At 35.6% G+C, this 27,708-nt stretch overlaps 2 protein-coding genes and 1 long non-coding RNA gene across 3 annotated transcripts; 1 reads left to right on the forward strand and 2 right to left on the reverse strand.

The window, feature by feature from the left end:
- Positions 1-706: 706 nt before the first annotated feature.
- On the forward strand, positions 707-2,320 carry LOC148931499 (uncharacterized). The gene has a single exon (XM_089063446.1). The coding sequence runs from the start codon at positions 748-750 to the stop codon at positions 1,915-1,917; it is 1,170 nt and encodes a 389-aa protein (XP_088919572.1). The 5' UTR covers positions 707-747; the 3' UTR covers positions 1,918-2,320.
- Positions 2,321-3,434: 1,114 nt separating this feature from the next.
- LOC125206163 (uncharacterized) lies at positions 3,435-9,736 on the reverse strand. The gene is made up of 2 exons (XR_007173909.2): positions 7,790-9,736; positions 3,435-4,130 (listed from the first exon to the last, which is right to left on the reverse strand). It is a non-coding gene; the product is annotated as an uncharacterized LOC125206163 (long non-coding RNA).
- A 15,966-nt stretch (positions 9,737-25,702) lies between these two features.
- LOC125198885 (chitinase 5-like) lies at positions 25,703-27,002 on the reverse strand. Its single transcript, XM_048097133.2, has 2 exons — positions 26,607-27,002; positions 25,703-26,180 (listed from the first exon to the last, which is right to left on the reverse strand). The coding sequence occupies exons 1-2, from the start codon at positions 26,998-27,000 to the stop codon at positions 25,780-25,782; spliced, it is 795 nt and encodes a 264-aa protein (XP_047953090.1). The 5' UTR covers positions 27,001-27,002; the 3' UTR covers positions 25,703-25,779.
- Positions 27,003-27,708: the final 706 nt, after the last annotated feature.

Genomic DNA, 27,708 nt, shown 5'->3' on the forward strand with positions numbered 1-27,708 from the left:
GATCCAACAATATTTCTTGTCCAGCAATCTATAGATTATTGTGTAGTGTTTGTAATATTGTTGTGTAGCGTTTATAATATTGTTGTATAAGCGGTGTCACGGTGTCATTTTAAAATGGGTTGTCATTTTAACACAAACCCCGTTTCAATATTGAAATATTAAATTTAAGAAAAAATAAAATAAGAGAGATAATGTTGAGTAGGCTATCTTCTATATTATTCTCTTTTCAATTACATTATCTTTACTTTAATTATTTATTACTCCCTCCGTCCCAGATAATTCGACCCAGTATTCCATTTCGGGCCGTCCCACATAATTTGTCCCACTTCACTTTTACGATTTTTGGTGGTGGACCTCATATTCCACTAACTCATTCCTATTCACATTTTATTATAAAACTAATACTTTAAAAGCAAGATCCACATCCCACCAACTTTTTTAACTCACTTTCCATTACATTTCTTAAAACCCGTGCCGGGTCAAAGTGTCCCGAATTATCTAAGACGGAGAGAGTATTATTTTTTAAAAATATGTGTGAAAAATAAATTTGTTACGTATAATGAGATAAAGAGAGTACTTCATAAGAAAAATGAAACCTTTATTTAAAATTATGTAACAGAAATTAAAATCATGTCATAATCTACTCTACCTAACTTCGATAAGTGACTTTCTCATGGAATACAAAGTTGTGTGTAGTGAGCCCTATATAAATGGAAACTTTATAATGGTTTTTTGCACTAAATTAGTATGGAGCACAAATTAAGGAATATTGTGTTTGTAATTTTCTTTGCATTGTTGGCTACTTCGGCCAATGCCACTATCACAATTCCTCCAATAACTCCACTACTATGTTCTACATTTCCACATCTTATAAAACTATGTCCGTCTCCTCCACCTCCCCCTCGTTCCCCGCCTCCACCATCACCGCCACCACCGTCACCGCCACCACCGTCACCACCTCCACCGTCGCCACCACCACCTTCACCCCCTCCACCGTCACCGCCTCCACCACCACCCCCGCGTTCCCCGCCACCACCCTCACCTCCACCCCCACCTTCACCTCGACCGCCTCCACCACCTCCACGTTTTCCTCCGCCGCCACCACCTTCACCGCGGCCGCCTCCACCACCTCCACCTAGACGACCTCCACCACCGCCTCCACGCTCCCCACCCCCACCCCCGCCACCACCATCACCTCGGCCTCCTCCACCACCTCCACCTAGACGACCTCCGCCACCGCCTCCACGTTCCCCACCCCCGCCACCACCTTCACCTCGGCCGCCTCCACCACCTCCACCTAGACGACCTCCTCCACCGCCTCCACGTTCTCCTCCGCCGCCACCACCTTCACCTCGGCCACCTCCACCACCTCCACCTAGACGACCTCCCCCACCACCTCCACGTTCTCCACCCCCGCCACCACCTTCACCGCGGCCGCCTCCACCACCTCCACCTAGACGAACTCCGCCACCACCTCCACGTTCTCCTCCGCCGCCACCACCTTCACCTCGGCCACCTCCACCACCTTCACCTTCTCCACCCCCGCCACCACCTTCACCTAGACGACCTCCACCCCCACCTCCACCTTCACCTCGTCCTCCTCCACCACCTTCACCAAGTCCGCCACCACCCCCACCTCCACGCTCCCCACCCCCGCCACCACCTTCACCAAGTCCGCCTCCACCCCCACCTCCACGCTCCCCACCCCCGCCACCACCTTCACCTCGTCCGCCACCACCCCCACCTCCGCGTTCCTCACCCCCGCCACCGCCTGCACCTCGTTCCCCTCCACCCCCACCTCTGCGTTCCCCACCCCCTCCACCACCTTCACCTCGTTCGCCTCCACCCCCACTCCTGCGGTTCCCGCTGCCACTTCCACTTCCACTTCCACTTCCACCTCCGCGTTCCCTCAACTAGGTTCCCCCCATCCACCATTAAGTTCCTCGTCTCTAACTCAACTGCCCAACACCACTTCCATCTTAATCTTTCTAAACATTCCACCCTTAATTACCTTCATATTATACTCCATTTGATAACATACAATAAATTCCTTTACAGGAATATCGTGTTTAAATTTCAAGTTTCTATTCTGTGTAGACATGTTTCTTTCTTGATAAAGCCACCAGTTATCTTTCATCCATCAAGTTTAACTTTACTCAAGAAGATATGATCAGAAACAAGCTACTTGCTGAGTGTTACACATGTAGTGATTGCTAGTTTATGTTGGTGCAAATTTTTGTTACCAAGAATAAAGTGTTGTACTTTACCCTTTCAGTATATATAAATATAAATAAAGATATATATGATAATTTCTGAAGTATAGTCAAACTTTGTTGTATACTGTCCATGGGTTGTGATATATGCAGTATTCATTCCTAGTGTTGAACTGTCGACACAACACATATTAACACGGAATTCATTTTAACATCATTTAGTTCATTCTAGAAATGAACTCACTGTAAAAGGAACTAAAATGAATTAAAAATGAACTTTGTGTTATCTAATAATGTTCTAAAATGAACAAAAACGAACTGAAAATGAAGGGTTAAACAATTCGGCGCTAGAAATTAGTTCGACACTGATCATAATCCTATTGTCGATATGTAACACCCCTTATGCAATTAATCTAGTAATTGAATAAATAATATCACATTTCGGAACGAATCTCAAATTAAAAGAAAATCCATTTTTTTATATAGATGCCTTATTTTCTACTTGGCAAATGAGAAAATTGCTAAATAATATCTAGAATTAGAGCATAAACTTGTTCTAAAAATTCTGTATATATATTTATGCAACCTTGATAACTATTTGCAAAAATACATGTTTAACAAAACTTGAGGTAGTAAAAGAAACATCCAAATTACATTACACTTCTAAGTTCTATACATGCCACATCTAGCATATCCAAAAGAATTACCAAAGTACAAAAGGGTTGGCTAGTGACTTGACTTGAGACCATCTAATCCGCAGGGGAAAAGAAATAAGTGTGCTTCGACAAGCTCAGTAGTATATTCAACATTAAAGCCTAATTTTCGAAGTTAAGTAACGTTGTGCAACCTATACATTTTTTAATTATTAATTATTAACTACATTTATGTGATCAAACATTGATCTAATGGAGTTTATTAGATTCATAATCACGTATCACATCGTAACTAAATCACATATGAGAATACAAAATAAATTACTCCCTCCGGTCCCCATTAAATGTCTCATATTTGACCGGTGCTGGTTTTAAGAAATTGTTTGACTTTGTGAATGAAAGTGGATGGAAAAAGTTAGTGGAATATGGACCCCACTTTTATATAATAGTTTTATAATAATTGTGAGTAGAATGAGTTAGTGGAATGTGGGTCCATTAACTAAAAGTAGGAAAAGTAAAATATGAGACATTTAATAGGGACCGAAGGAAGTACATAACACCAATGATCGAGTGAAATACAGAATATATAACAATACTATCCAGTCACCAACACATATGCAACACATATGCAGATCACCAACATTTTCACATATTCAAACACATATAGCCCCTTTAAGTGCTTAGTGACAAACTAGGGGACGCGGACCAGATCAGAAACAGAGCTTAGTCAGAACTGACACGGATTTTGTCCTCTACATGACTCCGCACAGACCACCCATTTAGGGTGTATATCAGACAGAGACGATAGATTGGATAGCAATCAGATGTCAATCCTCACTTCGGTTATCCAGAAGACGAGAGATCACAGCAGCGATACTGTCCTATGGCATACCAATTGTACCCACAAAACACGGGGCCAAAACACCGTCAAGTATACATATTTTCATCTCAATGCATATTTCCAATAATATACTATAACATAAACAGATTTGCAGCATCTTTTCACACTGTATCATATCAAATAAACGGATAAATTCCAATTCTCTCGATACCATCACATATCCAAGATTCTCATTTTTTTCATGTCATAAGAAACTTATACAAATCACATAAGGTATCACCGATTAGCACATAATATTCTATATGCAATTACGCAGACTTAATTCAGGAATTAAGACCTAATGTAGAATACACTACCTCGAGTCCAAATAGTGTTGACATCGAAATTCCAGATTCCTGCTCCTCCTTGCCTGGGATACCTTACCTTTTCACATATAGAATATTTCATGTTTCAACATCATTACAAAAATACTTCAGATATGAATCATATTCTCCTGGTTTCTTTTAACCACTTTCATACCTAGCTTATTCAAAATATTGTCCATGCTCAAAATTCCAAACCTACATCTTGTGACCAAATTGTAACGGGGTATTTTTTTTTTTTGATTCTAGAGGGAAACTTAAGTTCCATATTTGTACTGAACTTTTTCTAAAATCCGAGTTTGGGAGAGACGCATTAAGGTCATGCGTCTCCTTTTAATGAAACGCACGATAGTCATGCGTTTTAGGGTAAGACGCATAGAGATCATGCGTCTTTGAATTTTTTTGAATTTTTTTTTTAATTAGAAGACGCATAAGCGTCATGCGTCTTAGGGTAAGACGCATAAGCGTCATGCGTCTCTTCGTCGAATTAAACAGACGCGAGCAGAGGCAGAAGCTTCATTATGCGCAGGAGAGAAAGGGGCCGGCGATTTTCCGGCGATTCTCGCCGATTTCCAACATATTACGGTAAGTTTTCTTCAATCTTTCAATATTTATCCCTTAATTCCGTGTTTACTGCATATTTTGTGTAGATTTCTCCCAATTTTGTAAATTAGGGTTTATTACAAATTGTTCAATTTTGACTGATGTTTTGTTATTTTGTTAGTTATAATGGATTTTATTGGTGAAATTGATTCTATAGTATAGTTTTTGATATGTTTGAGATGCTTGGTGTTGTGATTTTGGTTGTGATATTGTGTAAACCATTTTTCCCTTCTTTGAGATATGATTATGTGACTTTGTTTTGCTTGTTTGGATCAAGTAGGATAATAGGCAATTCCTTATTTATAGATAAGAATCATGAGATACATTATTAATTAATTAATTTGAGTTCGCCGTAGCTTGTAGTTTAATTATGATGAAATAGAATATTTGCGCAAAAAGCTTGATCTACACATGATTTTTGGGAGATGATTTAAGTGTACGAGATTCTTATTGTTCTATATTCATGTCTCCATCTTTTTAAATGTGAGTTTGTAACTTTTGTTTTGTGAATATGTCATTAGATTAGATGGCAACTTCAAGTTCTAGCGGACCGTTATTATATGGACCCGAAGATCCGTCAGTGCCATTTCTTCAGAGAAAACACATTTCAAATAAACTACTGAATGATGGCACAACACATGTTTTCAAAGTTCGACGAACGGAAAGTAAGACTTGGGATGTGGATATTCATGAGAATGTGATGTATTGGCTTGAGATATTTGGTTTCAAAGGCGTGATTGAATGTGGGAAGTCGATGAAGGTCGACAATGAGCTTATCACGGCTTTGATTGAACGTTGGAGGCCGGAAACGCACACTTTCCATCTACCGATTGGAGAGGCGACAGTGACTTTAGAAGATGTGCAAGCCATTTGGGGCTTGAGAGCGGACGGTCATGTTTTCACAGGTCGTGACTATCATGTCGGATATCCCGATTGGCCTAGCAAGTGCCAAGCTTTGCTGGGATGGTTACCAGATACAGGGTCAGAGACAAAGCAAGGCGGTTTGTTGATGACCACTCTGATCAATCAAACGAGGATACCTTTGGATGATGACCTACCTACATATGTGTATATCCAAAGGGCACGTATCCATGCCCTAATCTTGTTAGGAGGACTCATTCTACCAGACACCACGGGGTGTAAGGTTCCTTATATGTGGCTGAATGCATTGGTGGATCCGGACGAAGTGCAGAATATTAGTTGGGGTAGTGCGGCTTTGTCGTACCTGTATCATTATCTGTGTGGGGCTTCCATAGAGCAGAGGAAAGAGTTGGGTGGGCCTATGGTGCTTCTGCAGCTATGAGCGTGGGAAAGAATGCCCACATTGAGGCCGTCGTTCATAGGAGCACTCGTGCACGAGCCATATAGTGTTGTGTTCATTACCAACATCGGGTACTCCAAAAGGACCACTCGGTAATTTGCAAAAATATTTCACCCCACTGTGATCGTATTCTGGAAGTGGTTGCTCACCTTGCACGACGGGTTTATATATTACCTCCTCATCACTGGAAATATCAGCAGCTTGAGAATCATCACTTAAAATAGTGTCAGATGATGAAGACGACAGTGGTGGATCACGGTCTCTTCGTACAACATCAACATCAACATTATCCTGAACATTCACTTGATTATTCATTCCAACATCAGAAGCATCAGCAACATCTGCTTGCTCATTCATACCACAATCAAAGCTCATATATTCAAACCCTCGTAGATGATCCAACACCGTAATCAACAATTGGTGGGATTTCTACATTTCTTAAAGGCGATTACTCAAGAAGTAATTCAATATGACGAGTAGAATTTTGAGCCTCATTAAACACAAACATCACACTGTCATCACTGTCAACCCCAGTACATATGTAACTCATACCGGTACCATAGAGACAATGCCTCCATGATATTTCTATGGAATGTTGATTCATATCTATTCTTATCTTAGCACATATCATTGCAACTAATTCAGAGAATGAGACACATGAATTCAATACGATAGAGCCTCTCGCACGAGGTGGATCATAACCAATACCCACTTGAGGAAGTTGAACTATTCTACCACCCCAATACAAACTCACAAATACTGGGATCATTTCTGCATAAAAAAATATACAACATAATAACAATTAGAGACAATTTTTTTCTATAAACCCTAATTTAGTAAATTTGACAAGTTTGGCATCAGAAAATCTAATGTTATGCAATAAACAACGAATAAGTGAGAAATGTTGAAAGATTGAACAAAACTTACCGAAAGATAAGAGGAAATGGCCGAAAATCGGCGAGAATCGCCGGAAATCGACCAACAAATCGCTTGCCCCTTTCTCTCCTACGCAGAATGAAGCTTCTGCCTCTGCTCGCGTATGTTTAATTCGACGAAGAGACGCATGACGCTTATGCGTCTTACCCTAAGACGCATGACGCTTATGCGTCTTCTAATTAAAAAAAAATTCAAAAAAATTCAAAGACGCATGATCTCTATGCGTCTTACCCTAAAACGCATGACGCTCGTGCGTTTCATTAAAAGGAGACGCATGACCTTAATGCGTCTCTCCTAAACTCGGATTTTAAAAAAAGTGCAGTACAAATATGGAACCTAAGTTTTACTCTAGAATTAAAAAAGAAATATGCCAATTGTAACTATAACATTAGAAACTTGAGTTCTAAGAATAATTTAAATAAGATAGATAGCACAAAGATTCACTATTTTTCACCAACTTTGACTTAAGCTTATTTAGTAGTAGTAGTAAATATTCCTAAACTTGCATATCTCACTAATCATGAACATCTTTAACCAAAAATATATCAGCGTCATCAAGTTTCACGCTTAGCTATACGTTGTCCCAATTTTTATCGTGCCAAGAATACTAATTTCCCCTCATTAAGGTGTAAATCATTTTTATAAGATAAATTCTAAAATCAATCCAAGTAGCATAACAAAATTCACAAACTAAAGATAATAATCATTCACACGTCAAGATAAACTTCCATTTTGGGGAAATTAGCTATAAAAAGCTTAGAGTTTCGCCAGATTTGTTCAAAATGCAAATTGGGGAAAACATAATTATGAACCCTAGTTTTAAATTCAAGAAGAAGATATACAAGTAAGAGGTTGCTTACGTAAAGGAGAGATAATTCTAGCCTAGACCGGTCAGAAAAATGGCGATGACACGCCGGAATCTGCCGGGCAGCAGCGACCCAGAGAGGGAAGGAAACCGGAGTGTGTGTGTTTGAGCAACAAAAGAGAGGCTGAGAAACAGAGGGAGGGACGAAAATGAATGTGCTGCGTCGTTCGCCGGAAGGAGGCGACAACGTCGCTGTGTGTGTATCTCCATGGCGGTGGTGTATGTATCAATGTGTGTTAATTGAAAGTGTCGAAGGTGTGGGAATGATATTTCCTCCTTTTTTTCATTTCTAATTTCTTTCTTTTTTTTTTCTTTTTATTCATTTCTTTTTTTTTCAAATCATATTTATTTCTAAAATTCAAAACCCCACGACTTTATTTTGTAGTATTCTAATATTAATATAAACACATTTATAATCCAAAGCTTTCACTCATTCAGACTTCTAATTTAATTATCGATGTCTATTGCATTTTATCTAATTTTCTAATTTACGAAATTTCAGGGCGGTTACATGATACTTTAAACTCAACTATAAGGGAACGAGGGGAAATATGACTAAACTCTCTCTCAAAAGTATGAACTATTTTCTTATTAATTCGTCTATGATATGAACTTTCTGTTGGAATGGAGAAATCAATTACTTGGAGAACAAGGAATCAAGACATGAAGATATGGCAAGAATAATAGAGGAAATAGATTAAAGATTATGGAAAATCAAATCAAGAAGATATTATGGAATTAGAATATATTTTCCATGTATAGCTAGAATTAGTGCCTATAAAAGGTTGTGTAACCATTGAGAGAATTAAAAATTCAAGTCATTCACAATGTAGTCTTTAAAGTTCTCCCTGTCTTTTACTTTCTGCAATAATATTTTATTTTCCGCATTTTATTTTTCAACATGGTATCAGAGCAGGTTCGATCATAGGATCGATCACTGTCTCGGAAAAAAAAAAAAAACAACTTCGTAGCCATATTCTTCCCATACCAGCCGTGAATTCCACCAAATATCCAGCCAAGAAATCTATAAACCAAAGCCCCCTAAAACAAAAATCCCATAATCTCAAATTACCGTGATATTACCAGTTCAAATTACCGAGCTGGAGAACCATGGAACCAAAAATGTTGTCTCTGCTGCAGGGAAGGAGAAGGCCAGAGAGGCCCTTGAGAAAGCCACCAACAGAAGGATGAGATAGAAATTTGGAATTTTATGAAAGTGCAATTGGGAACTTTGGGTTTCCTCAATATGGAGGAAAGATGATCGGCTCTGTTTTCTACACTGAATCAAATAGGTGCAAGATCCATATAACAATTGGAGATTGGCACAATCGAGAAGTTGAAAGAAACATCCAAGGAGAAGCCCGTTCGAGCAGATTCTTGCCGAGAAAGAGGTTGAGAAAACCACTAAAGCCAGGTGGTTGAGAAACTTGTCGTTGACGAATTGTCCGGCTGAGGAGGGGAGGAACTAAACAACCGAACAATTCCGCCGAGGATGAGGAAGCTAAACCATCGAGAGATAGGGCAGAGAAGCCCACTGTCGAGAAGGGCTGCCGAAAAGGGTCCAAGGGAAACCCGTTGGAGAGATCGATCGGCCGATGATGGAGGCCAAAGATGGGTGCCTTGAAGGATGCCAAGAAGATGGCCACAGAGAATGAAGTAAGCTAATTGATCACTGCGAGATGCGCGGTGATAAACTTGCCGGAGACAGCTTGTGTCGGCTTCTAAAGCGGAATCCGCCACAGGGGGAGAGGCTGTCACCGTAAAGTGGATACAAAGAATGCATCCGCTTGAGAGTGAGAGTTAAAGAAATACATGGAAATAATGTTGAGATCACTTTGGGGGTATGGACTTATCACGGGAGCACTTGTAAGGAGAAAGGTAATTAAGGCTCATATCAATGTGACCACTACTGATGCGTACACTTGGATGATCTGCATTGCTTTCACTAAGAAGCGTAAGGCGTAAGGTTACATGCTGTGCAAGTGGTAGCCAAGTTCACCAGATTCGGAGGAAGCTGGAGATGTGACAGCCAAAAAACCAAAAAAAAAAAAAAAAAAAAAAAAAAAAAAAGAGAAGAGAAGAAGGCACGACAAGAAGAAAGAGTGAAACAGAACGAGGACAAGTAGACGAATTATCCGGCAGAGGGCGAAAGGAAGCAAACCAACCGAATAAGTCCTCTACTCCCCTCCGAACTGAGGAAATAGCGTTGAAAGCCTCGGCCAAACGGTGAGAGGGCGAGAAAGCTGCATATGGCTAGCCACACACCAATGCCTGGAATGAATCTTTGAGATGCATTCTGAGCAGCACCGAGAGAGGAGATGCTACTGTCGAAGATGGGGCAGCCAGGAGAGGCTGCGAACTCACGTTACAATGGATGAAGCGTTTGGCCGAGGGGGAGATATCAGCCACTTGCCAAACGATTCAATCTCCGAATCAAGAAGAGAATTTCCGAGGGCGAAGGCGGAGCAGCCAACGTCTGCGCGGCGAGGGGGAGAGAGAGCGTCGCCACACAACCACTGTGAAGAGCTGGTGGGAATGGGATGTCGTCAGGAACACGTCGAGAACCTGTTGCCAAAAGAGGATGTTGAAGGAACAACGCAAGAAAAGCCACATAGGCTATGATGGTATGCTTGTTGGTAATGCAAGTACTTGTTCTCCGGGATGAGAAGAGGAAGGAGACGTTGTGATAAGTCTGCTGCTTCATTGTTAAGTTTCTAAAATGGAAAAGTAAATTTGGGCCCAGTGGTTATTAGGCTCAAGAAAGAAAAGAAATGAAAATAATAGGCTCATAGTTTGAGTTGTAATGGATTGACAAGAGTCAAAAGATGGCTCCTAGATACGAGCAAAAACTGTCTAGATTAGCTCCTCGACATGAGTCAAAACTGTCTGATGCTCCTAGATACGAGCAAAAACTGTCTAGAGTAGCTCCTTGATATGAGTTAAAACTATCTAAGATGGCTCCTAAATATGAGTAGAAACTGTTTTGACAAGCTCCTTGACACGGGTTAAAACTGCCAATAAAAAATTGAAGAGCTCCTTGACACGAGTTAAAACCGTCAACAGAAAATTGAAGAACTCCTTGAAACGAGTCTAAACTATCAATGATGAATGAAGAGCTCCTTGATAAGAGCCTAAACTTTCAATGAAGAAAATTAAAGAAGCTCTATGATACGAGCATAAACTGTCAACGGAAATTGAAGAACTCTTAAATACGAGTATAAACTATTTATCAAACTAAAGATCGTGCAAGTTAAGTGTCGAAAAACTCGATACTCAACTTGAGGGGGAGTGTTGGAATGGAGAAATCAATTACTTGGAGAACAAGGAATCAAGACATGAAGATATGGCAAGAATAATAGAGGAAATAGATTAAAGATTATGGAAAATCAAATCAAGAAGATATTATGGAATTAGAATATATTTTCCATGTATAGCTAGAAATAGTGCCTATAAAAGGTTGTGTAACCATTGAGAGAATTAAAAATTCAAGTCATTCACAATGTAGTCTTTAAAGTTCTCCCCGTCTTTTACTTTCTGCAATAATATTTTATTTTCCGCATTTTATTTTTCAACACTTTCACATATCATTTTATTTGTAATTTATACCGCTATGGTAAAATAAATAAACTAGATCGAAAAGACAAGGTTCCGAACTATTATTTCAATTCTTACTTCTTTTCTTGATTTAATCTCTCTTTTTTTCAACCAATTTACGGACAAACTATATGAAAGGACTTCTATTGGAACCCCTCACACAATGGTGGGGAAAATGAAATGAGTTCAAATGGTAGAAAAAAATCAGTTGCTAAATGAATTCTAATTTGTTGGCTATTACTTATCGAATCTAGTTCTAAAATATGTTTTGATTAATCTGATGATCGAGTTGATTCCATGATTATAAGTTCATTCTATACCGGACCAGGCTAGAATCGAGTTATATACATTCTCAAGGAGTCATTCGAAACTTGAGATAAACACAAAAATGGAAGAACTATTCCTAATTTAGTTTGGATTGCTAGTTTCATGTATCCTATTTTCTGAACAAGTTTTTTATGCTCTAAGGATTGTGTTTGTTTTACGTTCCCCAGCAGTTGATCACTTGTTGGGGAATTGAACAACCAGAATAAGTGGTTCACATCTCATAGGCCTACATGTATTACCACTACAGATTAAATTCTATATTACAGACCAGCACAAAGATCCATCCATGGACAAATTACTATGTAGATGGAAGTTTCAATTCTTTCTTTAGCTCTTCAGTGTAGTCGCATTCAAGCTTTCTTTTTTCTATCATCTGGCAAAAGTCTTTTAATCTGTTATTAAATCTTATTTATACTTGGGAGATGAGGCTTGGCTTCAATTTGAACTAGAGTTTCCGAAAAAACGCTACTTTCTAACGGCCTAGAGGCTACCCATAAGTGAAAATTCCATATTCCATCTATACCAAGTTGGCGCAGTGAATTGGTGTATCTCACTAATAATTCTTTGACAAATGGAAATAAAAAAAAGGGCTCACATACCACCTCAAATGAACACCAATTCAAAAAATTTAATTGCACAAATAGACATGTATTAATCATGGAAAGTGACATTATATTACTACTATTAAATTAGAAAATATCATCGTAAAATAGGCGTACAATATAATTACAATATATATGTATATATATTGACCTAGGGATGTGTTAAAATGACAACCTCTCTTAAAATAATATCATACCACCATTCTTAGCCAATCATTTGTACACGTGGACGAATAATCAGCGGTCATGTGGTAATCATAAAAAATTCACAAGGGTGAATTTATGCGGACTGCAATATCCAATACTCTAGACTGCAATATCCAATACTCTAGACTGCAAGGTGACGTGGCCTGCAATATCCAATACACTGACTGCAATCTATAGATTGCTATAGATTGATGTTAGCGTTTATACTATTGCAGTCTAGCATATATAATATTGCAGTCTAGCGTGGTGTCACAGTGTCATTTTAAGAGTGTTGTTATTTTAACGCATCCCTATTGACCTATCAATGTAAGTACTTAATATTTTACATATAAAAAGTAATCATATTGCATTACTTTTCGTGCCAAGAAAAAGAAATCATATTACAGTCGAAGAAACTAAACTTTTCAGTGATCATCAAATATTTCTATTTAAAATACTAGTACTAATATTTTTCAAATGATTTTTTATTTTCTTACTTTATAAATTTCTTGAATTACTTTTACATGATAATAAGAAATATTGATAATTATAATTAATTACTTAATATGCTAACAAATTATAAGTTATATTCATAATTTTATTTGTGTAAATTTTTTGTATATATAAAAATACAAAACAAGAAAAAAAGAAAATGAAAAAGTTTTTATTCATAAAATCTCAAAATAGTACTACTATCAAGGAATTTTAATATACTAATTTTTTTCTTGGCATGAAAAGTAATGTAATACAGAATGATTAAATTTTTATGCGTAAAATATTAACTATTACATTAAAAGGTCAATATGCATATATATTGCATGCCTATTCTTATATTATATGATGATATTTTCCATATTTAATATTAGTAATATAACGTCACTTTCCGTGAGTACATATCTACTATGTGCAATTAGATTTATGGAGCTGGTGTTCATTTGTGGTGGCATGTAAGATCTTTTCTATTTTTATTTGTCAGAGTTATTGGTGAGGTACACTAACTCACTATGCCAACTTGATATGTAAGGATCATGAAATTTTTACTCGCAGTCCAGTGATTTGGTTTCCTGTATAATTATACCCATGACTTTGCCCATGTATAATTTATCGTAATCTAAAGTGCAAGTGGGTGAAAAGAACTTGATGTCCTTTTTAGAGGGAAATTGGAAAGATGAAGTGTCTTTTATTTCTTTACTTTATTTTTAGTCTTCCAATATAATACTCCCTCTGTCCCACAAAAGACGTCACACTTGTGGGATGGCACGAGATTTTAGGAGGTTTTATTTTGTGTGTTAGATTGAGAGAGAAAATATAATTTTATATTAATGTGAGAGGAAACTTTTTCTAAAAATGGAAGTGTAACATCTTTTGTGGGACGGAGGGAGTACTTCTTTCCAATATTAATTTTTATTTAGTCTTTGGCTATGTAGATCAAGTAATGCTATGGTCTAAAATTAAACGGTTTAAATAGTCAACTAAAATGTGATTACTGGATAATACAAAATTTCTAACTTGTCTTCTCAAACAAGATTTAAATTTTTATGATTTAAATTATTCATATGTTTAATTTGGATATATTTAATATTCCATATATATTTTTCAAATTAAATTTTTTAATCAATATATTAAATTTATATATTAATTTACCTTTTATTTGGATTAAAACTGAAATTGTGCAAGAGAATTTAGTTTGCCTTCTATTTAGGTTAAAATTGAAATTTAATCCTTTATTGCAATACTTTTTCTAAGAATAATTCACAACCTAATCAACAACATAAAGATTTAATATTTACCATTTTTATTCTATATTTACTCAATTAAAATTTTAATACATTTTAATTAGTCTATAATTTAATATATTTTAATTAGTTTCCAATTAATTAAATAATACTACTAAGTTTATTAAAATAAATTCCAAAACTAGATGAAACTATAGATAGTAGTGTAAATTAACTTATAAAGTTCGTATAACTTCTTATAATATAAATAGTAGTGTAAATTACCACATACTATATACTATTCCCTCCATCCCACAATAAGAGTCACACTTTGTCATTTTTGTCACATTTCATTTTTACCATAAATGATAAGTAGGTCTTACATTCCACTAACTCACTTTACTCATATTTTATAATAAAACAATACAAATAAGTGTGTCTCATATTCTACTAACTTTCCCAATCCACTATTTTTTACATTTCGTAAAATCTGTGCCCAAAATTAGAGTGACTTTTATTGTAGAACAAATAGAGTAATATATAGTGGAAATTGGTTGAAATACCACAAATACCATTTTTAGCAAGAAAAGGTACGAAAGTCGTGCCTTTTAATGATTGTCAATTAACAGCTGCATCTAGACAATTTACGACAAAACATAGAATATTGTGAAAGCCATTTACTGGATTTAAAAAGATGCAGTTTGGATGTCTCATTTTATCGGCCCGTTCTCATAGTAAAATGTTTACTCTTTACATATTCAGAGTCCATCACTAATTTTAGATAATACTCTTACTTTATTCTTATCAGTTACTTTATTCTTTTTATCTCTCCAAATTTATTCATCTAGCATAATTTTGTAGTGTGTCATTGAAGTGTGATTGCTCTGTCTGTCTATATTAGATATTTTAAAGTGCTTTAACTAATATTTTTTTAAATTTACATTCACTTAATTAAAATGTTTTTTTTTAATATATCTAATATACTGTTATTATACTTTTCTTATTCAATTATTTGATTTCTACTCTTTGATATTTACGCACACATATTTTCTTAATTTATTTCTATATCTTATTCTAATTAACTCATACTCTTTGACCATTAGTTACACATCTTCTTTTTTCATTAATTTTATTGTTTTTACTCCACTTATATCATAAATTTAAATTATATAAATATTTCATTCATTAAGGAGTAATAAATTCTTCATTTAGAGTGACAAGATAAGTACATTTCTATTTTTTAAATCTTCACATTGCTTTGAATTCTTATTTTCTATATATTTATTATATTTTGTACTCATTATTTGAAATTCTTATTCTCTATGCATAACATGGGTAATACTACTTATTGTAAAAGGAAAGTGAGACGAATGGAAGGTAGTGGAGAGTGAATGTGATGTGTATGTGTTGTAGGGGTTTCAATCAAACAGGTCCAGAGAATTCACCAAACCGCAGGGTCTAGCAGATCATAAACCTATCTGAATTTGTCATTTGTGCACTCTCAACCACTTCAAAACCTTAACCCATTATACTATTGGCTAGTATATGGAAGTAAAGATAATCCCACAGAGACGGAGGGGTTTAGCAAGTATTCAGAGGATTTGGAAGGGGGTTAGCTACTGTCACGCAACTCATGGGTTAAGTTTTTAACTACTAGTCTCAACAGAATAAAAAGCAAAGAACCTATCTACTAGACCTAGGAAATAGGGAAAAGTACGTATGCATGCATGACTCGAGGAAATGAAATTTAACTAGAGAGATTCAAACAACTAAACTATTGGGTTGGGTTGAAGATTTCCCAAAATGGTTAAACAAGCACGTAAACAACAGTGGGGACCAATTTCCCGATTTAGCTACGGTGACAGTAAAAGCTGCAAAAAGTAATCGAACAACCAACAAGCAGATCGAATCCTTAACTAACTACAGACTTCATCTTCTTCAGTAAACTAACATAAACTCAGACGAAACAGAGCATCAACATATCAAAACAAAGCAATCTCAGATCCGACTTCAAACACGACGACTAAGCATAAAACTACCAGATCTAAACTACTATTTCGAGCAGAATCAGAAAACAAACCATGCAAATTCAAAACACCACGTCTCAGATCCACAACTCCAACAATAATTCAACTCCGATCAACCTGATCTCAACTCTGCTACATTCAGATCCATAACTCTACAATTCAGATCCAACAAATTCAACGACAATTTAACTCTGATTCAACCGATTTCAACTCCAAATCAAGAATCAATTGTAAAAAGCATCCAAATCAGTAAAAACCAACATCAAAGCATCAAAACCAGATAAAACATATACCGAAACTTTCATAACGTCAGAAATAAGTTCAAACAGAACAGCCAGCGCCGAGCTTCCAAAACAACGAAGTTCAAGGCGTAAAAACAATAGAAATATAAATAGATTGTATCTTCGCCCCCTTGGAAATGGTGTTGCACTACTGAACTGAACTAAACCACCACAAAACACCCAGAATTTCAACCTATTCCCAAGTGCGTAGAGAAAATATGTGTGTGAAGTGAAATGAGTGATGAAGAGGAGTGAACAAAGAGCGAAAAACTACAAGTGGAGATGCCTCTCTTCAAGATAATCGTCTCTATTTATAGTTGAGGCTCGGACTTCTAGGGTACTTTTCCTCGCTTATTTGTCATTTTTGCCACTCCTAAAAGATCCTTCAAAAGATGCTCTTCGCTTCACAACGGCTCCCACCATTGCTTTCGTATCCTCCTAGGTCGGTATGGCGAATTGACACTTTCCACTTCAAATCCCTTTGATTCCATCTGCCTGGTCAATTTGCATCTTTTTCCTGGGTCCGGTAGATTTTCTACACACCTGAGCTTACAAATACGTATTAGTTCATTGAAATCTCAGAAATTACCCATAATCAAGGCATGAAACGAGTCTTATCAACGAACAACAAAATAACATAAATTACTCCTATATTACACTCACGAGAATAAACCACGTCATGTTAATAAATCAAAGTAGTAAGGTGGTGAGAGGAGAGGAGTGGGAGAGAGGACAGAGGAAATATCATTCAATAACTGGTTGAAGATAATAAGTTGAATGAGAGAGTTATCGGGGATGTTTGATTGACAATATTATATCTTAAATTGAATATGTTCATGATTGATTCATAATACTAAATCCCATTATTTAATTCAATATTATATCTTAGATTGAATATGTTCACGATTGATTCACATGGCCATCCACAACGCTATCTCTTATCCATCTCTTAATCCCCTCATCTCTTCACTATTCATGGACTCCACTGTATTTTTTCACTTTATTTCTAAACTAAAAGATAGCACCTACATCCCTCCATCTCTTAACCATCTCATCTCTTAACTATTCATTCAATTTCATTTTTTATTTTTATTTTCAACAAATCCAATTAATAAAAAGCACACTTCATTAAATAAAATAAAATTATAATTTAAAATGTTTTGATTCAAACTAAAAGAATGTAGAGTGTTTGATTGAGAATAGAGAGTTTTTTTATGGTGGATAATTTGTGGGAATGATTTGGTATTTATAGAAGTGATTGGAGGCTTTAAAAAAATTGAAAAAAAATTACAAATTTGAAAAAAACAGTAGTATAATTTTTGGAATTTTTTTAATATATTCTTTTTTAATCTTTGAATTTTTCTGAATTAAAAAAAAATAAAAAAAAAAAATGAATTTTAACGGATATAAACTGTCACACCTTAACCCTTATGACGTACGCACTTACTTTAAATATATTCAAAATTTTAAAATAAATAATCCACACTTTCAAATAAATAAAACACACATATTATAAAATTTCAAAAAACCAACATTTATCATGTACATATTTCAAAATATTCTAAACCGTAGTGGGACCCTCTCACCACTCCATATACAATACATTTATCTAAATGCAAAAATGATGAGGAAGAGAAGTTGTCAAAACGTGTCAGCCGTCGACCCTTATAATAATTGTAACTCACATCAACCCACGAATCATTGATATCTTATTCTTGAAAAATATTAGTGGTTTATATGAGCCACAACTCAGTGTATATAAATCTTACCTTTAATTTCACACACCAATATCAAACACATTCTTTCACCAAAATATATCATCGGAAGTAATAAACATCATAAATAATTTAATATTCATATGCTGATTCACTTGGATTTTACATGATTTTAGAGGGTAGTTTTACTTGGTTTTGATCATATATTGTGAACTTTGAGACATGGTTATAGCTACTTCTCTTATGTTGGTATTTTGACCATTTTGTGAAGAATGTGTAGAAAAATGTACAAAATATGTGGATGTGCAGCTGCTCAATGTTCGAGACAGCTTTTCTGGAGATTTTGAAGTCCGATTCGCATGTAATGCATACCATTCTCTTCGTCTTCGAAAGAGCTTCGCGTGAATATCTTAAACGTCTCAATCGGAGTTCGGTAGAAGAAGTTATGACCGTTTTACCAAGACTGCGCAGAGCAATGACATAGCTGGCGACCCGCCAGGTTCGCATGCAAACGAACCTGGCGACCCGCCAGCAAAACACGAAAAAAACGCCGTAAGCAGCTCGCCAGCTTCGACGCACACCCAACCTGGCGACCCTCCAGCTTCGTCGGACAGCTTATTTCGGGCCCAAAGTCAACCCTAGGTATATATATGCCTAGGAAACGCCTCCTACAACATTCTACACGCCTTCAACCCCAAAAATACTACTTTTTCACCTAGGAAGAAGAGAAGAACGAGCAGAGGACGAGTATTCATCGCAAGATTGAAGACGAGACCTCCAATCCGCCCAATCCAATTCTAGGAGTTTCTACTTTTAGTTTTATTCTTGTTCAAACAATGTTTTTGAATATTTCTTTGAATATTTCTTTGACTTTTGTGTTGAACATGAGTAGCTAAATCCTTCGTAGAGTTCTACGGGGGAGATACAATGATTCTTATGTTTAATTGATTTCCTTTTTCTATGTCTTGGCTCATGTGGTTATTTTGATTTCTTCTGTGCTTATACATTTATTTGACTGATCACCTTATAAATGCATGTGGATTTTACTACAAGAACTGAGAAGTGAGTAGTTTAATTTAAAAGAGAAGAAATTGACGTCTTTGCCAATATAATCGAGAGATTTGAGCCTTTGAATGAAGCTAAGTATCTTAGGAGCTATTAGGAGTTGTTACCTTAGTTCTAGGAAGGAGACTTCGGTTCTAGGTAGCAATCTACAAATTATATGCTTTGAGAAAAGATATAGTTTTACCTTAGTGATAGCTTAATAACCCTTGAGACCCTTTGTTGGCATAGGTTGGAAATTAGTTGAGCATAGGATAGTTGTTATCGATCCCGTAGGATTCTACCCTTCTCATCTTTGATCTACATCCGTTTTCTTATTTGCTTTTAGTTCTCTATTTGTTTTTAATTGTTTTTACCTTGCTTTTAAGTAGATTTAGAAAACCCAAACTTTTCGATTCATCTAGATAGTAGTTGAGGTTGGTTCGTGGTAATTAGATTGACACTCATTGTCTTTGTGGATACGATACTTTTTGCTTACTATTTGCTACATTAGCCCCGTACACTTGCGGGTATACTTGTGTTAAAAATAAGTTGAGTCATATGCATATGCCTATGATCCTTTTAATATTCTGTGACTGAGCAAGCCTGGTATCTGCCCGGGATTTCCATTGTATACGACCTGCATGTTCCTTTTTTATTATTTGACCTTTCCACGAAGGCCCCTCTTTGATTTGACCTTTCCACGAAGGCCCCTCTTTGTATATTTTCTTTGACCCGTAGGTCCATTATCATTGTATATGACCCGTAGGTCTTTTGCCATTGTATATCAGATCCAGAGCAAGACAGTCACATATCCTCTTTAATCTCATGATTCGAATGATTCCAGTGCCATACATCAAATGTATCCATCATTCCATTGCACCAATTACATATCCATATATTCCATTAATTAACACAAATACTAAATATAAACATATTCATTGCACAAATCACATATCCACATCATTCACAACATCAATATCAAATACTCCACACATGACCATTTCAGACTCACATCATATAATTCAAATATTTACTCCAATTTAACACATAGCAATCAATCATATAAAATATGTAAAATTAAAAGTGTGATTTATACGCACCTGATTACGACAGATAAACTACTCAAACTCCTGATTTCGCCTCCTAATTTAACACGAATATGCCATATATTTTCTGCTCCGTTCTTCCCTTTTCTCTCTCTAATTTACACCCTTTTCTCCTCTCTTTTTTTTCTACACTATATAAGTGAGCATACTAATTAATCCACTTGTATATGGTTTCACTAATCCACCTGGATACAAGACATGCAGTAATTCATGGAATTACACGTGCCCTCTCCTATACATATATATAAAATAAACTTATTATTTTAGATCATGTAATTAAATAAAAAAAAGCTAATTCACAAGGTTACACTTATCAACTTTGCATGCACATTCTATACGTGTATTTTAATAAAATTTTACACGTCATGCTCACCTTTTGTTAAATGAATTCAAGAATTTGAAGTTAAAAATAGAATATTACATATATCTTTGCCATAATCAATTATACCAATAAGAGCAAATCAATTATAAAAATAAGTGTAAACAAAAGTCATAGTAAAAGAATACTAGAACAATTACATAAAGAAATTTAATATGACTATTAGTACGTACATATATATATTTACATGCACACATTATTACTCATGCATTTAGCTTAACTATTTAGTATTTTAATATATATATATGTATATATAATCACACATATAATATTTATTGTGCAAGCAATAATATAAATATGTAATAATAATAAATAAAAATGTGTAAATATGTAAAATGATGCATGTTTCGGGTTAGGGATGTCACATAAACGACGTCCACTCGCGGGCCGGCGAGTGGGCGTCACGCACGAACCACAGCTCGCCACGTAGCCAAGGTGCGTGGCGAGACGTCTCGCCAGCTTCCTCTTCGGAATGAGACGCGGGACGAGACGGAGACGAGATGGCAACGAGACGGGATGGAGACACCCACGCGATGCGCTGTGGGTGCCCTATTACTAAATCCCATTATTTAATTCTAGGTGAATAGTCTTATGATAATTAGTCATAGTCATCCTTCTCCTTCTCCTGCTACAATAATCTCACCATTAAATCATGGGATAATCTACGTGTGATAATATTTTTTAAAAATATGGTTCGTGTTTAATATTATAGTTAAGTTCAGAGACTAAATATATAGTTCTTTCTAATTGATTAAACTACAATTCAAATTAGTTCATGTACTATCTTAATCTAGTCAATATATCTTTCAATTGTTGATAGATAGAGTAGACTCGTGACTATAATTGAGCTTAATCGAGCCAACGGAAGCCTTTTAATTTAGATTTGTAACTAAAGTACACTACTTATCTTAATCAATGTCATCTTTCAATATTTAAAATAAAATTTCAATATTCTCTTTGTTATTAAAATATTTAATTATATTTTTCTTTTTAATTTATTACACTCAACAAATTCCACCAATTATTATCATGCCATTCGTCATGAGAGTAATATTTTGAATACTCCACAACACATGAGGAATAATTTTTTTATACTATTTATTTAATAGGAGCAATTCATACTTCACCATGTCCATAACCGTAACTCTTTTCGTCTTACATATATAGAACGAGAAATTTGTTTCGCACTTCATTGTAGTACTATCAAATTAGTCAACTTTATTAGACTATGCGTGTTCTTGTGATTCTCAATGCTAATTAAGTTTATGTACCACTAATTCAAAGTCTAACAATATACTAGTATACAGTAAATGCCGAGCTTGAAGTAAACTCTAATTAATAACCTGCCTAACTATAATTAGTAACCGATGACACATCAAAATATACAGAAGACTTATCCACTTCTAATTGTTTGCTATAAATATGGAAAACCAGTCTCATTTCTGCTCATCAATCGAGTAAGTAAATAAACAAGCCATACATCATGTCTATGAATTCGAGCATGAAGATTATAGTTGCTCTCTTGTTCACATTGCTTGCAACACCAACAACTGATGCTTTGTTTTTTGATTTACCATGCATACCCCTTCCTACATTTTTGCAGCGATTAATCATCATTAATATTGCCATATTTTGTCCAGTTTCGCCAACGGTGTTTCCGCTAACGCCACCGGTGGTGCCACTGGAAACACCACAGGTGCTGCCGCTGACGCCACCGGTGGTAACGCTGCCAACGCCATAGCTGTTGTCCACCACTCACTTGATCGACGCCTGCAGTTTAATTAGTGCTGGAAAGTTTGATGATCTAATTAAGCTATATATGTAGTGTTCTACTCATAATTATAACGTTACTTGTTAAAAATAATTGATGTAGTAGTACTATTTTATTAGCACTACACTTCCTTGCAAATATAATATGGGACGGAGAGAGTATTATTTTTTCAGCAGTGACCCATAATATTATGTTTAACTAGGATTAAATTAGTTTAATTTAATTGGTGAAAGTACAAACATGTGTAGCCTAATCCACTCTGCATGAATTCCTAATCTGTCCCATAGTAGTCATTAGTTAGGATACGAGAAATAAGATATAAATATTAAAGAAATAAAGATAGAATTTTTTGAAATCCCACATGGGAGAGTTACAAAACACGCTTATCAATTTAAGTGGAATTGTATGCAATGACCTAGATCAGATATGAAAAAGATAATTATATGATATTATAAATACTCATAAATCAATTTATTTATATGTAAAGAATCAATCATAGTTTTCGCCCCTTGCTTTATAGTGGCCGATTGATCTCTCTTTTTTATTCTTTTAGTTCTTATTCAATTCTATAGTTCAAGATAGATTTTGTCCACACAAATTTCTAGAATCGAGTTGGGAAATAAAATAAAAAATTCAAGATTGAATACGAAGAACAAGACACATGGGGAAGTCACATGTCTCATGGATTATTTGGAGAATTTAAACGTAAGTTTCAAATTTATAGATTCATGTATTAGACTTTAATTTTTCTTTTATATAATGTATATGAACTAATTCGTGATTTACCTGCTGTTTATATGTTGTATGTATAAATTAATGATGAATTCGAATAATCACCTAAATTGATCCGCATTTATTTATTTTACAAATTCTTCTATCACAAATCTCCACTCACGTAAATCACTTAAAATGAGATTAGAAACTTGAGATATTTATTGTCTATGTTATTATTTAAACATATCTCATATGAATGCAGGTACGCCAATTCGAAGGGACGTTAGATTGTACTCCCTCCGTTCCACTTAAGATGACACGTTTTTTTTTTTTAGTTTGTCCCAACTAAGATGACACATTTCCTTTTTTGGAAACTTTGTCTCTCCAATTAATACATTCAACCACTTTTCTCACCCTTATTAAAATGTCCATCTTTCTTTATCTCTCACTTTAATGCTTACACTCACATTTTCTCTCTCCAATTAAACACTTTAACCAATAACTCCTAAAACTCCGTGTCGGCTAAGCAATGTGTCATCTTAGCCGGGACGCTTAGCCGGGACGGAGGGAATAGTACTTTAATATTGATATTTATACTTTACTTAACTTGCTCTCATTTTTCTTGTAGTGCCTAACTATTAAGTCACTAATTAATAAATTTCTCTCTAAGTGAATTAAAGTCAAATCGATTAAGTAAATGTTTCTAAGATAACAACCGCTCAAAGTTAACTGATTCATGCTACTTCGTCCTTTAAAAATAATTTTTTTTTGAAAAAGCATAAGTTTTAATATTCTAAAAGTTAGTAAAATAAGAGAGATAGAAAAGAAATTATGTTAGTAAAAAATAAGTCTCTACCTCATTTGGCAAAAAAGAAAGTTCACTCCTATTAGCCCAGTCGTAAAATGAGTCATTTTTCTAATTTTATCGTTTTGATCGGGACTCACCTGCAACCGATATGCATGTGATTTATGAACATTCTAATTTAAAAAAAAAAATGAGTCATTTTTCAATCCATTTTAGTCCACTCCTATTAGCCCAGTCGTAAAATGAGTCATTTTTCTATGAAAATATAATCGAGACGTTACACCTAAACTGACTCATAAATTGTGTTATATTCTTCTCCAAAAAATAATCTCATTGAGTCTACTCCTATTTTTAAAAAGTTTTTCACTACACATTATAGTACTGTATTATATATAGGGATGTCAATCGGTCTAACCCATTCGGGTTCGGGCCAACCCACTCGGATTGTCTGGCTATTTGGGTGCGGGCTATTCGAGTTATAGATTTTTCGGGTTATAAATTTTCAACCCTAACCTTAAACCGTCGGGTTTTAAGCTAACCCATCGGGCTATTCGAGCCTAAAAGCTTTCTAAAATAATTTCTTGTACCGAAATTTTCTTCTATAAAATGATTTTAAATTTTAGATATTTTTTTTCTTTTTAGTTAGAATCATATAAAATCTTCATATTTTCATAGTATTCTACAATAATACTTGGAAAGAAGCATTTCATCTCGATCAACTATAACATAAATTAAAGCTTGTGTTCGTGTCATTATTTTGGCATTGATCGTAACTAATTCTTTGTAAAAATTAAAAATCATATCTTACATGAATCATTATTAAAATGATAAATATATTAAGATTTTGATGAGTTATTTCTTAATTTTGTCTTGATTGGCTTTGGTGGTGGTATGACACTAGTGGCAGATGATGGGACTATGGAATAATGAGTTGAGGTGGAACATGAAAGCTGATATTGTGGGATCGAGTGGAAAAGTATAGAATGAAGATTGAATAAGGCTAATGATTATGTAGAAAGATAGAGGATTCAAAAATATAAAAAATTTCCAAAAATTTAATAGTAATTTTTAATTTAAAGTTGCAACTCATCGGGCCGACCTGCAATCCGTCCGGGCCAACCCGTTTAACCCGCCAACCCATTTGGGCCAAACCGTTTAGCCCGTTTAGTATTCTGGTAATAAAATTACAACCCTTACTCACTCATTTTATCGGGTTATATCGGGCTGGCCCACGGGTTTCGGGTGACATCCCTAATTATATAATCTAATTGAGTCTACTCTTATTTTTCAGAAGTCTTTCACTACGCATTATAGTACTGTATTATACTATTGCTACTGATGTGGCTCATAATCTTTAGTAACATTATTTTCAATAATTTTTTGTTCTTTTTTATTAAGTATCATACTTTAAAAGTTTCATACTTAAACAAGTGTCATTTTCAGATAATCTCAAATTAATTAGGGTTGGACAAAATTATATACACATTTCAACTTCTCTCATACTCCCGATGTGAGATGGGTTTGTACTCAACAGATTCATATATAGGACGGATCGAAATGACAAAATATGACTCTTATTATGAGATGGGGAGTAGTTAATTACATATATGTAATATGTTTTGTATAAGATTCGCATAAAGCATAATCAATCAAACTGCGTTTATTTCAAACCCATTAATCAGCTCATTACGCCTTACATATTCCAATAGTTTCTCTTAATTAACAACGAAGATTAGGCCCGGGATTAACTCCGAATTGGCTACAATAGCTTGTATAATAACCAACACGGGCAGCTATTGCGGCAGGCTTCCTGCCATTGCATTCGCCGCCGTTAATAGCCCTAATCGAGGCCCCAAAACCCTGGCCCGATGTAAAAGACATGTGCACGTAATTCATCCAAAACCACACTGCGGTCTTGAACGAGATAGCAGGGTCTCTGGCCACGATATCCGGGTTGTTCAATCCATCAAAGTTTAAGGCTTGGCCCGCTGCACCATAGTTGTAGTTCCACGTAACTTGTAGCGGGCCTCGGCCGTAGTAGCTCTGGCCCGGGGCGCATGGCCACTGTTTACTGTTTGTGCAATAGATAGCTTTGTTTATCTCCCGTGTGTAGCACAAGTCTGTAGCATGATATTTTAGGAGCTATAGTTTAAGTGTTTTAAATAGAGAAATCAAAATACAGTTAAATATATAGGGAAATTTTTTTTGAATTATAGACAATTAAATAGAAGTGATTTAATTTTTTTCAAATATATAAAGGCAACATGACATCTTTCATGGGAAAAATCAATAAGTGTGTACTTTTGAAATGATACGAATTTTAATGCAAAATTGAAAAGTAAGAGAGATAGAAAAAAAAAATGTGTTACTGAATAAAGGGTCACACCTCACAAAGAGAAATAAGTTTTCTAAAAAAAAAAAAAATAAGTTTTCTAAAATGGAGTGTTTCTATTCTATGAAACAACCTCGTAAAGAAAGAAGTTCTATTTTTAGGAAACAAATGTAATCTCAAAATAAAAAAATAAAAAAAAATAAAAAAAACTTACGTCCGGTCTCTTGAGTGACATGCGCGAAGAAGGCTGCGATCTCTCGCTTGGAGTCGTCGGTGGACCCCACGGTGCCAAATTCGGGGTAGAGCTGAACGGCTTCAAGGAAGGCCGCGCGTGTGTAGAATCCCTTCCCGGCGCAGCCCGCGCCCGCCTGCTTAGCAATGCCGTTGAAGAAACTATCCGTCACTATATCGCCAACTTTTACTCCGTTGTTTCCCACCGTTGTGGAGCCGGTGCACGGCCCTGAACGGCAGCCGGTACCGCAATACTCGCTGCTGGTGCCGCAGTAGCCGTACCGGCTGCAGCAAACGTTGGAAGCACAGCCGCATTTCTGGCCGGAAACGCATACAAGGAGAGAGACAAGGGTGTAGAGAGTGAGAGAATGTTTCATGTTTGGAGGTTAAGGTTGAGAGAGTGTTATGACTCAAGTGGATCATTTATAGAGTAAAATTAAGTAATTTTTCCTACATTTTTTTTTTCTAGCCAGGGGCATTGGAAGTTTCTTGGAAATGGATTACTCCACTAAATTATTGACTTTTGAGGTTTGCTAATGATCACGTACTCCCCTCTGTTCAATAGTGATAGAGTCATTTTGTCATTTCGGTACTTTTCATAGTAATAAAATCATTTTCATTTTTAGTAAAAAATTAATATATTTTTCTCAATTACTTCACTCCCTGTTATTTTATTCTCTCTTCGTATCTCTACCTACTTTATTTTTTTTATTTTTTTTTACTTAACACAATTTTTCTTACATCGTGTGTCGCAAGAAACGTCTCCACTACTAAGGAACGAGGAGTGTATTTAATTGACTTGGGAGTGTGTTGATTTTATTGTGGTGGACAACTGGACATTCATCTTCATCTTAGTGTCAAATTTTCAAAAGTGGAATACAAAATTTTTGTCTTACTATTAAGAGCACTACAGCTACTAGTTATTACTCCCTATTATTCATAGAATATTGAAGAATGCAATGGAATTAGTTTCCATTAATTTGAATTCTTCCCTATATATATATACATGCGAGCCCCATAGCAAGAGCAAATATTTAAACTCTCCTAAATGAAAAGAGAACGAAGCAATTTAATAAATGAATTGG

This window comes from Salvia hispanica, chromosome 2 (genome assembly GCF_029641045.1).
Source record: "Salvia hispanica isolate PSC_SH4W2 chromosome 2, Shi_PSC_v1, whole genome shotgun sequence".
NCBI classification, from domain to species: Eukaryota; Viridiplantae; Streptophyta; class Magnoliopsida; order Lamiales; family Lamiaceae; genus Salvia; species Salvia hispanica.

Excerpts from the sequence above, each read along its gene's own strand:
- LOC148931499 (XM_089063446.1), top strand. The coding sequence starts at position 748 with ATGGAGCACAAATTAAGGAATATTGTGTTTGTAATTTTCTTTGCATTG.
- LOC125198885 (XM_048097133.2), bottom strand. The coding sequence starts at position 27,000 with ATGAAACATTCTCTCACTCTCTACACCCTTGTCTCTCTCCTTGTATGC. Across the intron at positions 26,181-26,606 it reads TGTCACTCAAGAGACCGGAC|ACTTGTGCTACACACGGGAG; the intron begins GTAAGTTTTTTT and ends ATCATGCTACAG.